Consider the following 12,572-nt stretch of genomic DNA (forward strand, 5'->3'; position numbering starts at 1 on the left):
GCCCACCCGATGGAATTCTCCGCGGAATTTTATTGACATACTTCCGAAACACTTTTTCGGGCTGTATATTGTTCTAAATTGTAAGAACATAATTGAAATGTGTGAAATATGTAATATGAATTATATATATAATTCATACCTGAGGTGTTAAAGCAGCTAACAGGGGTACCCGAAGCCTGTAAGCGGCAAGCATCTTCATCAAATGACTGCTTTATATCTGAAAAATAAGTGAAAATGACTATAAGTATGTGCACACATAAATTTCATAAAAATTGATTTATTCTATAATATAAACAAACTTACCCAGTTCCTCAAACTGGCTTTCTGCAGTCAGAGATGTGCCATCTTCTGGTTGCACCATTTCATCTAAAAAATAAGTAATATTGAAGGGAAAAATACATTTGCATGTAAGTTATATAAAAATAAAACATAATACTTATTCTTAGCCTTTAAAATGAAGTCGTCCTTTCTTGTGGAAAAAATACATACCTGTGTCCATCCATTTTCCTCGCAGTCCTGGCAAAGAGAGTGTGGGGATACTGTTATGCTTCAGGTTTGTTTTATTACGAAGACCAGCGAACAGTGACTCCTGTGTGAAATGTAATTCACACACACGGTACTGACTTCGTCTGGATGGATGGACGTCTTTTAAATCTAGCCTGCATATGGCCAAACACCATTTTATTCGTCTCTGAAACAGTTAATTTTTACAATTTAAAAAATTTTTGTAATCCTTCGATATGTTCGTATATCATTAAAGGCTACCATATATCCAAGTTTCAACAAAATCCGAAATATTACCCAAAAAGTGTTAGACTTCACGTAGAATGACCCTTCGTTATTATTAGGAGACAATTTGTAATATGAATACAATTACAAACACTGGTTTTAAGTATAATCTTACCTCTTTCTCCTGTGGTAAAACATAGGATTTAACTTTAATCTTCCCGCTCCTGCAACCAGGAACACAGCAAGACACCATTTCCGTAAATTTGTAATCCTCCTGCAACCACCTGCAACAGAAAACAAAATTTAAATGGCCAACGGGTCAACGGCTTGAACTCCCGCCACCGCCAAAACCTGTTTTATCCACCGACTACATAGCACTACATAGAAGTACATGTGTCGAAAAATGCGACTTTAGCACCATTGGTGATATGAGTCGGTAGCTTATGACTGACCACACTATTCTAATGGGAGTTAACAGCCCCTGGAAAGAATCGTCGTAGAGAAGCTGAACAAAGAAGGAGTTTCAGGAAAACCCAAGGACCCTCGATGAAAGTGGATGTAGGAGTAAGAACCCCGGGTTACCAAATGTGCACGACAATAACCAGAGACGCACGAGACCGTTAGATACACCGAAGAGAAAAAATATACAGGAAACAGTAAAGCGAAACGAAAGACCAGAAAAGTGAAAGTTACAAAAAAATCGAAACGTAAAGAAACAAGGACATGGTGGCAGTCCTAAGGCCGCCACCCCCTGCCAGTGATGGACGAAATCACGAAACTTGCAATCTGTCGGGAAATCGGAACCGCCTACCGGAGCGAGTCGTTCGCTGAGCTCCTACTGGTGTATCCAATGGCTGCTGACGATCCGCCTCTGCCATGGGATGCTGTGCTGTAAAGTTGCTGTCGTCCGAGACCGTATAGGCTGGCTTCAACCTATCAATGGTCACCGTTACCCGCTTCCCACTGATATCGAGGGCAAAAGTTTTTGGACCACGAGGAAGAACCTTGAATGCTCCATCGTAGGGTTGCTGTAGAATTCCTTTCGAAGCATCGTTGCGGAGGAAAACCTGCTCCGCCTGAGCCAGATCCTTGAATACGAAGGTTCGCTTTGACCCATGACGAGTCCCGCTGACTGGAGACATAGATTGAAAATGTCGTCGCAGACCGACAACGAAATTTGAAACATCATCGGCGGCCTCGCTTGGTCGTGGAGACAGAAAATCGCCTGGGAGACGGAGTGTCTCCCTGTAAACCAGTTCGGCTGCTGTCGACTTCAAATCGTCTCGCCATGCTGAGCGAATGCCCAGCAACACCGTGGGAAGAATTTCAGTCCATATTGAATTTTCATGGCAACGGATTGCCGCCTTGAGCTGACGATGGAAACGCTCCACCATACCATTTGCCGCAGGATGGTAGGCCGTCGTCCTCAGGTGCGTAATACCTGCGAACTGCATCAAGTGTCTGAACGTATGAGATTCAAATTGCCTACCTTGGTCTGTGGTGACACAGGTAGGGCAGTACCTGCAGCCTTCCGAGACAGGTAGAACAACGATGTCTACATGGACGTGCTCGAACCGTCCTGTTGGTGGCGTAAACCGAGCTACTGGTGCTTTTACGTGTTTGCTGATTTTCGACCGCTGGCATTGCAGACACGCCAGTGCCCATTTTCGACAATCCAATCTCAGCGACGACCAGACATAACGTTGTCCCACAATTTGGACCGTTGCATTAAATGCCAGGATGTGATCGGTGATGCAAACTGTTGAATGCAACCTGTCGAAGTGGTGTAGTCACGGAGGGTTGTTGCGATGCCTATAGACACGTCGCAGAATACTTGTGCATCGGATCCTGGTAATGACATCTTCTCAAGTCGTAAGGAACCATCCTCGCGAAGATAGTTTTGCAGCTCCCTGTCAGTCCGTTGTCACTTCGCTAGCGCTTCAAAATCCAACACTGACTCCAACTCCTGGATCCTGGACAACGCATCGGCAACCACATTGTCCTTTCCAGCTACATGTTGAATATCTGTGGTGTACTGACTGATAAAATCTAAATATCTAAATTGTCTGGATGAACACTTCTCAAGTTTCTGACAGAAACCAAATGTAATTGGTTTGTGGTCAGTGTAAACCGTGAAAGATCTCCCTTCAACCATATGACGGAAACGTTTAATAGCTAAATATATTGCCAAAACTTCCCTATCGTATGCTCCATATTTTGCTTCTGTAGTGGTGAGCTTCTTCGAAAAGAAAGCTAATGGTTCCCAATGATTGCCAATACATTGCTGGAGAGCGCGGCGCCTACGGTAAAATCCGAGGCGTCACTGACAATTGCCAACGGCACGTTGTCCTTGGGATGAGCCGATAATGTGGCCTGTGTCAAACCTCGCTTACACTCCTCGAATGCAGCTACCGCCGCCGGCGTCCACGCGACAGGTGCACGGCCCTTGATGCTGTCTCGTAGCAGGTTATTGAGTGGCGCCTGAACCCGTGCAGCCTTAGGTATGAAACGCCTATAAAAGTTTAGCATACCTAAGAACTGCCTCAATTGTTTCGCTGTCCCGGGTCGCGGGTACTTCCTGATGGCCACTACTTTGTCCTCCAGTGGTTGTGTGCCTTCCTGTAAAACCGCGTATCCAAGAAATTTAACCTGCCGCTCGCCAAAAACATAAAGCGTTGAAATGTCTGCGCCGCGTTACGTAAACCGAATGACAAATGAGCCGCTCAGTGCACACATCGATTAACTCCATAAAACGAAAAGTTGAGAAACGCGATGATGTAATGTATATTGTTTTTAAAAATTCCTCTGATAATATGAATTCAAATATATAATGTAGAATGCATAATTGCAGATATAGCTTTCATCTAACGGTATATAAAATTAATAAGAAAGAATAGCCAACAAACAATCGTCAGTAATGTTACAGTTTTTATGTGACTGGTGGAGTTAATCGATTTGGCAACTGAAAAAAGTAATAAAGTTAAATTTAGTCTTTACATTTTTAAGTTTTTTATTACAGAAAAAGTTAGTTATTATACATTTTTATCACAGCTTTTCCATAAAAATGAATGTTGGCAGTTCGGTTATAATATAATTTTTGTAATTAATTCATAGCAGCTTTATGTTAGCGGCATTATTCTTTGGGATGATTCAGCAATATTATAAATAATGTCTTCTTCATCAGCTGTATGCGAGGATTCGTCATTTCGATTTGTTGACAAGTTCTTATAGTAATCGTGTTTAACAGGAGGAATGAATTTTAGCAGGTCCATCATGTCTCTCCATTTTTCCTTTGTCACAGTTCTACCTTTAGGATATAATAAAGGCTGATCTATATTTTTCAAACTTTGCGGTCTACCCACTAAAGATTTTCTTATATTAATGGCTTGAAATTCTGTATCTTCATTATAGTCACATTTGAATTGTATGAGATAGGGTTTGGACCTTTCTAACTTTATCCAGCGTATTTTAAGCCAATTTACTGGAAGCCCTGTGACGGTTACTTTTCTGTTAATGATAGACTGTTCTAAAGGTTTTGTTGACAAAAAATCTTGGTGAGTCATTTGGATTAGATGAAATGGCGCTTTCTTTTTACATGTTTTGATTATATGGTACCAATCATCTGGTGAAAAAATGTTTTGATTTTTTTTCGCACATGACTCAATAATGGCAAAATCTGAGTCATTGGGCAAATAGCTGTGTCCACTTACCAAAAATTTCATGTCAATTGATTCAGCTTTGATTTCCGTGCTTTGAACAAGTTTCAATAAACTTAAGACGGTTTTAATATTTCTGTTTTGCCCGGTACACGAATCCGAATATGTTATTATTTTTTCGAAGTTTGCAGCGTAAGTCTTTATGTACTTTATTAGACAAGATGAAATTTCTTGAGACCCACGAGATCCTTCAGTTTCTGGCCAAACAAACATGTGGCTTATATTTTTATTGAATTCATGACATCCAAAATTATAAACATATAAATTTCGCTTATAATAAGCTACGGATGTGGTCAACTTGGGAAAGGCTAAAGCTTTTTCCAAGTCAAAAGAAAATACGAACAATTTTTCCGATGTTGCCATTCGATCGGCAGCCATTTGACTGCGAGCCCGTTCAGCCTCTTCTAAGTGAGTTTCCTTTTCAATTTTTGCCATCTTAATTCCCTCATCGTCTGAAGATTGAATTTTTATTTGAAAAGCATCACAAGTTTGACACGTATCCTTTGATGGTTGTTTAAAATGTAAATTAAATTTTGTAGAGAACACATTATAGTAATATTTTTCTTTCACTGGTGCTACGTTTTCCTTTTCACATTCTGTGACGTATAGTTCATACATCTTCTTAATATTTAAGTCAGGATTTAAATATTGTCGTCTTGGATTATGAGCTCTGGTGTAGTGACTACTGTAGGCTGGAAATGACTTTATATGCTTTATAACATTTGTATCATCTATTTTATTGCTTGCAACGCGGCCTTTGCGCTTATCAACCAAAGATGTAACTTGTTCTTTAGAACAACAATCGTATATCCGCCCGTCACTCACCTGATAAGTGTCTCTAAAATATTTTTTACAAACGGGAATATCAAGTCTCTCTTTTCGAAAGTAATATGTAAACGAATGTGATCTTCGTTCTTTAGTTTCATTCGTAAGGCGCCTTCTTTTTATTTCGTTAACTTTGATACAACCTCTTAAGAAAATATCTTGGTCAAGTTGACTATGTAAACTATAAAATTCTTTCATGGCAGCCTCTCTCTCATCCGAAATAATTTTTTGATTGCAATTTTGACGGCATCTGCATTGTATATCGACAAATGTTTTTGCAGGTATTAATTTTCCTCCCCTATTCCTGTATGCCAAACCTTTTATCCTGTTATGCTTTTGTAAATTTCGTATCCATTTAACAGGATTACGACTTCTTTTCCTCCCAATCAATGTGTTTGTTGGGTTTGTACTGTTGCAATCCGATGAATCCGAGGAAAACGATAAACGTCTTCTTGGACCAGACTTTCTGTTGATAAATCGTATTGAAGAATCATCACTGCTTTCCTCACTCACATTATTAGTCTCACTCATCTTGATTATAACGGTATAATATTTATTTCTTTAAAAACAATCTGGGAGTAATGTTGAAAAGACTAAGAAGTACACAGTAACATTCAGCGTGCGAGATCACTGCTATACTAACTACCGTTTGCATTGTGCTTCTTTTTATCTGTTTACCGATGCGATTTTGTTACGAATATTATTGAGAGGGAGAGAGCATCTTCGGCTGTTTAAAAACAAATAAGCGTCGATGCACGGCCAGAACAGATACAGCGTTACTGAAACGATTTACATTAGAGTATGGAGTTAATCGAAATGGCTTCTGAAATAAATTACTTATTATTCAATGGCCAAAAAAATTTGCCATTTAACGGTGCTAATCTTTATTATTCAGGAAAGTTATTATAAATATAAAAAGTTATGACTATACCAAGGGCTTTGACACTTAAATTTAAGATTTTTCAAAAAGTGGAGTTAATCGATGTGTGCATTGAGCGGCTCAAATGGGAATTGAAATAGTCCAAACGGAGTTGTTATTGCCGTCTTTGGTATATCTTCGGACGCTGCCGGAATCTGATTGTAGGCTCTGACCAAATCTATTATTGAAAATATGTTTTTACCTCGCAACGAATGTGCAAAATCTTCTATATGTTTCACGGGGTATCGGTCGGGAAGCGTCCGTGCATTTAGAGCGCGGTAATCCCCACATGGCCGCCGTTCGTCTTGTCCTTTCTTCGGCACCATGTGCAACGGAGACGACCAACTGCTCTCCGACGGTCTTGCTGTCCCCAGACGCATCACCGTCTCGAACTCTTTCCTGGCTGCCCTCAATCTGTCCGGTGCAAGTCGGCGATGTCTGCAGGCAATCGTCGGGCCCGGTGTGGTGCGTATGTAATGCACTGTGGAATGCTTCCGCTCCAATGATGTTCCTTCCGGTCGTGTTATCTCCGGGAACTTCTGCAACAACTCGTGATACGCGGAGTCGCCGAAAACGGTTTTTAAACTCGGTACCGACTGTGCGCGTCCATCCACCGTTCGACTCCGCACCGAGAGTGATGTCACCTGGTCCATTAGCCGACGATTACGGATATCCACGAGTAACCCGAAATGGAACAGGAAATCCACGCCTATGATGGGCTTCGCTACATCCGCAACCACGAATCTCCGGGTGAAAATCCGACGCAGTCCCAGGTCTAACGTCAATGTCAAAGAACCATACGTAGCAATTTCAGTCCCGTTTGCCGCAAAAAGTGTGTATTGCGATTTGTCACGCTGTCCCCGAGTCATTTTGCGAAGGAACACACAGAGATCGGCACCGGTGTCGACTAAAAACTGCACCTTTGACGTGAAGTCCATGACGAAAAGACGGCGCATCGTTGGGCAAGGGTCATGGAGTTATTGGACATGGGTTACATGGAGGGGTGCACCTTCTCGCCTCGGTATCAAACTTCCAGTGATACCAACACATTCCCCGTTTGCCATGCGTTGTCCCGGTCCACGAACGCGTGCGTGAACGTGAACTGCTGTCGCCCCGTGATCGCCCACTCCTGTTGCTCGGTGATCGCGTTCGGGACCCAAGGGTATCGCGTCGTGACGGACGATCCGTTCTAACTACTTCTTGTCGAATAGCAGCGATCTCCTGCCGTGAAGATATCGCCAACTGCGATATTTGACTGGCAAGTAACGACTCCACCGAGTTACCTGCGCCCTTAATCCCTTGGGGTCGACACACAGACGCCGCAGCTACCTGACCACGAGGGGCTGACGTTTCCGCAATTACATCCCCCAGTTCGGCGACCTTGTCTAGGCCAGCATCCTTTAGTGTAGCAAGAATAACTTGCATGTTCGTGGGGAGTCGTCCTAGCCAAAGAGTACGCAGGACTCCCTCCAATACTACTGTGCCGGCCAACCCAATACTAATTTTCTATAAAGAAAAATACAAATGTAATTTTCTTCGTCTGAGTGATTGTTGTCTACCAGAAGTTCTTTTACATCATCTTCCAATGTTAATCGATTTTTATGAAAATTTTTTCTTCTAGCTGAGGAAATTGAAGATATTAAAGAATCAGATGATATACATAATATTTGAAACAAATCGGTCATTGTTTCAGTTCGGGAACATTTCCTAGTATGATGTTACTATCCCCCGATCTCCGTCGCATCGGGATTCGAACGGGGTTTCGGACGGGGTCTTCATCATGAACGCGTGAGAGAAATCATGCAGCTCTCCGCGTTTAGGACGTAAATTTTAGGTTGCTTGGGATTTGGGATTTTTGACCTGGCTTGGGCCACTCGGTCGTCGCGTCGTAAACGCGTGACGTAGACTTTTGCCGAGAACACGCGAAGCAGAGCGCACACGGACAGAGGTAGAAAACGCTTGTGTTGGTGAGTCGCCGAGTAGGACGTAGTGGGGGCAGAGCTCACGGACAGGCTAGAATAGCTTGTGTAAAATACCCACGGCAGGCATGGTAAGCGCTCACGCGAAAATCCCACGATTCTGGCATCAGTGGTGGGGACTGCGTTCGGCACGCGCCCGTCAATCATTCATTGTCTGGAAATGGCGGAGAATGTTGACGAGACGCTGAACGTTTTAAAAAGTTTATTTCTTTTGAAAGAATGTCGTACCCAAATATTGATCAACATATTAAAAGGGGATTAAATTAATACGTAGGTTATTAAACGCTACACGTGGAAATCGCAGGGTAAAGAAGGAAGTTGGTTTACCGAGCGTCTGAGCGAGAGCCTCTCGTGCCAAAGTGCTGGAGGATGGAAAGAGACACACAGTGGCAATGAGACCGTCACAACGTCGCACGAAATACGTAGCTCGCGTTGGATCCCCGCCAGGCCACGCGCCGAGGCAGGCCAACCTCCTAGACATCATCTTTCGAAAAACAGACCATAGTTGAACAAAGAGTTTGTCTTAAATTTTGTCTTTCAAACGAAATTTCGTGTGCCGAAACACTGAAAATGTTGCAGAAGATTTACGGTGAATCGTGCATGTCAAAAACACAGGCACATGAATGGTATAAAGCATTCAGAGAGGGCCGAGATGTGGTAGTTGATTTGCCTCGTTCTGGTCGATCTGCAACGTGTACGAACGACGAAAACATCGACAAAATCAAGAAGCTGGTGTTCGAAAATCGTCGTATGAGTCTTAGAGAGTTGGCTGAAGAGGTCAGCATATCTTTTAAGTCCGTTCATAACATTATGACTGATATTTTTGGCATGAAACGCGTCGCCGCACGACTGGTACCAAAAGAGCTCAATTTTCGAAAAACAGAATCGAAAGTAGGTCGCTGAAGACATAATTTCCCGAGCTTCTACGGACCCCACCTTCATAAAATGCATCGTAACTGGCGACGAGACATGGGTTTACGAGTACGACATACAAACAAGCCAACGGTCTTCGGAATGGCGCCTCGAAAACGAGCCGAAACCCAAAAAACCGCGTTAAAGTCGCTCGAAAATCAAGGTCATGCTCATAGTTTTCTTTGATTACTGTGGAGTGGTGCGCTCCGTATTTCTTCCAAAGGGACAAACGGTGAATAAGGATTACTATTTAGGCGTCATGAGGCGTTTGTGCGAGAATATCCGCCGAAAATGGTCAGATTTGTGGATGGACAATTCATGGATTTTGCACCACGATAATGCACCATCGCACAAAGCCATCGTTGTGCAAGAGTTTTTGGCTAAAAACTCAACGAATGTTATCGACCAAGCACCGTACTCGCCTGATGTGGCACCGTGTGACTTTTTCCTGTTTCCGAAGCTAAAATTGCCACTTCGAGGAAGACGTTTTGAGTCAATTGAGGCCATAAAAGAAGATTCGCTGAAAGAGCTGAAGGCCATACCTCAATCAGCCTACGAAGAATGTATGAATGTTGTATTGCACTCGATGGGGCCTACTTGGAAGGCGACAAAATAAATTTTGATAAATGTATTAATTTTTTGTATTTTATTTAATAATTCCGGATACTTTTTATACAGAATGTATTACTTGCTAGGCTGATAGAACAACAAAAATATTATTGTTTAGGCGCAAAATGGCGCACTTGGAACTAATCGTAATTCAATAAACAAGACTTAAAGTAACAATTAAATCACAAATCAAGTCCGGCAATAGCCGGCATCAATAGTTATTTACAACTAAACCTCAATTCTGCAAAACCTTTGCGGATAAACTTTTTTTCCAACATAATTTCGAATTTTAAAGCTATGCGGAACACGGTGAATACATCTAATGTTCATACAAATTTATAAAAAATTGTCTTGAACTAAAACAATTACTGATTTGTTCCATACATTACTAGTATTCCCTGATTGTTTAATATCCGCAATTTCGTTATCCAGAAGAAAAATTTTGAAAGAAGTCCATTAATGTTCGAGAATAATATATGAGAACTTGTAATTGACAATGATAAATCCGTAAAAAAAAATTTTTTTTATAATGTTTATAGAAGAGTTATTATTAACAAACATTAGTTATTAATTTTTTTTTAAGAAAGAGGAACATTAAATACATGCTTACCAAGTTTGCTTTTGATATTCCCATGTTTACACCCAATTTAAACTTCTGAATTGCTAAATCGGCGTTCTGGACCACTGTGCGTCGTCCTGCGCATAGGGGTTCCTTGCCTTTGACTGCGTTGTTGACCTGAAGGCGAATGTGACCGACGTAGATTGTTGATCAGGGCATCCACTTGGCTTGCCACCGCACTTAGTTCCGATTTCTCGGTCACGGCAGCGATGTGTCCATTTTCCGGTTGGATTTCATGGATCCTATCCGCCATCTCCGTCAGTGCGGTGATGCTAGATTTCGTCATGACGACCAGAACTCGCTGCGTGTTGGCCGGCAGCCGGTTCTTCCATAGCGTCACGATAAAATCGTCGGGTGTCAATTGGGTGGCCAGCTTCTTCAAATCTCTGAAGAACTGCGATGGCGTGCGATCTCTCATCTTTTCGCTCTCCATCAGTTTGCGCACCCGCGAACTATCCGACTCGGCGAGCCTCTTAATCAACTCACGTTTCAGAACTCCGAATTGTCCTTCTTCTGCTGGATTTAATATAACGTCTTCGACCAACTCGACGTACTTTTCACCCGAGTTCGCAATCGTGATGCTGAACTTAGTCTCGTCCTTCAAAATACGTGCGGACTTGAAGTAATCCTCGAGCAGCTTGAATTAGAGTACAATTTTATGGGGCCAAAACTGTGGAATGCGCACATTCTGTTGGCTCACCACGTTCACCGATTCACACTCGGTATCGACATTACCGGACGCGACGGTCATCTCACTTCCACCGGTAGGGGACGACATTTTTGCGACACTCGCGATTTATAAAATCTAGTAAAGTATTTTCACTTGTCTCTCACGTTCACGTCTCTGCACTAAAAGATCACGTCGGTGTCACCAATTTGAGGTGGTGACGTGGAAAAAGGAATCCGTACACAAAGAATACTATGCTAAGATTTATTTATACGTTCTCACTAATATGTACACACAAATTTTAGAAAGAAATAATGTTGCTGATTTCCCAACAACAAATCGAAAATACTTGCCCTCGTTAAGGGTAGCGAAATGACTCATTCAGTGTCCTTACTAGACGAGTGCTCGTGACTGGATGCCCTCGCCTGCACACGCTGTCTTTTCGGGGAAGGAAGAAAACCCATAAAAGAGAAAGTTCCCCCGACCACTTAAACGGAAATTTTCCTGTCGCACCGAAAATCCTTGCGCACAGATGCAAACCATTTTATTACCCTCGAAACCTTGAGCTCATCGGCTCAAGGGCTAAAATGACCAGCAACAGTCCACGGACGCTCCACAGCAAACTACCTGGCTGTGCACGCTACAGTACCCCCTTACCAGTGATAACGCAACTGGCAAAAGAAAAGGTAGTAATTACTTTACCGGTTCGCTCGCACTTAAATAACAAACAAAATATGTACATGTTACCAACTACATTAACACTATAATAACCATAACTACTACTAACGAACTAAACCTACACTTACTTAAAACCGGCTTGTAAACGTTCAGGAAAACGAATCCTCCGTCCTACACGCGAAGTAAATCTACCCGGATTGTCTTCAACAGTACTCGGTAGTTGTACCGGTATTACATGGCTGTGTATGCTACAGTTTTTTGATTGATCGATTCAGTTGTGAGTTATAGGGTGTAAAAGATGGAAGTTAACAAAGAGAAAATTCGGTATATTTTACAATTTTGCTTTGATAAAGATGAAAATGCAAGCCAGGCGGCTGAAATTGTGAATGGTGTTTATAGTCCCGATACTGCCACAGCCAATTACTCGCAATTTTGGTTTCGTCGATTCCGTTCGATAAAATGTCGATAAAATCATGGGAATAATCGAAGTAGACCGGCATGTTAGCAGTCGTAGCATCGTCCAGGAGCTAAAGATCGACCACGAAACAGTTTTAAACCATCTACATAACGCTGGATTCAAAAAGAAGCTCGATGTTTGGGTGCCACACGAATTGACGCAAAAAAACATGATGGATCGAATTTCCATCTGCGAAGTCTTGGCCAAACGGAACGAAATCGACCCAATTCTTAAGGGGGGATCCTCATGTAACGGGACCAAAAATGGAAAGAAATTTTATTCCATAAATCGTTAGTAAAATATCTCAAAAATGTATTCTTAAAGCCCCTGGGCGAAATTCGCAGTTGAAATAGGGGATATTCGCTCGGCCTCTTTTATGCAATAGGACATTCGACGATCCCTAGGGTGGTATTTGTATCTACGTGTATACATATTTGTAAGCATTAGTATACCTGACTGAGA

The 12,572-nt window shown here is 42.2% G+C and overlaps 1 protein-coding gene across 1 annotated transcript; it reads right to left on the minus strand.

Moving 5' to 3' along the window:
* Window positions 1-10,336: 10,336 nt before the first annotated feature.
* Window positions 10,337-11,086, minus strand: LOC107193868. The gene is made up of 2 exons (XM_015583400.1): window positions 11,009-11,086; window positions 10,337-10,945 (listed from the first exon to the last, which is right to left on the minus strand). Exons 1-2 carry the CDS (start codon window positions 11,084-11,086, stop codon window positions 10,337-10,339), a joined length of 687 nt encoding a protein of 228 aa, XP_015438886.1.
* Window positions 11,087-12,572: the final 1,486 nt, after the last annotated feature.

The sequence above is a fragment of the Dufourea novaeangliae genome, unplaced genomic scaffold (genome assembly GCF_001272555.1).
Source record: "Dufourea novaeangliae isolate 0120121106 unplaced genomic scaffold, ASM127255v1 scaffold36, whole genome shotgun sequence".
Taxonomy (NCBI): Eukaryota; Metazoa; Arthropoda; class Insecta; order Hymenoptera; family Halictidae; genus Dufourea; species Dufourea novaeangliae.

Coding starts and splice junctions, on each gene's coding strand:
- LOC107193868 (XM_015583400.1), bottom strand. CDS start 11,086: ATGTCGTCCCCTACCGGTGGAAGTGAGATGACCGTCGCGTCCGGTAAT. Junction 10,946..11,008: donor AGTGTGAATCGGTGAACGTG/GTGAGCCAACAG, acceptor CTCTAATTCAAG/CTGCTCGAGGATTACTTCAA.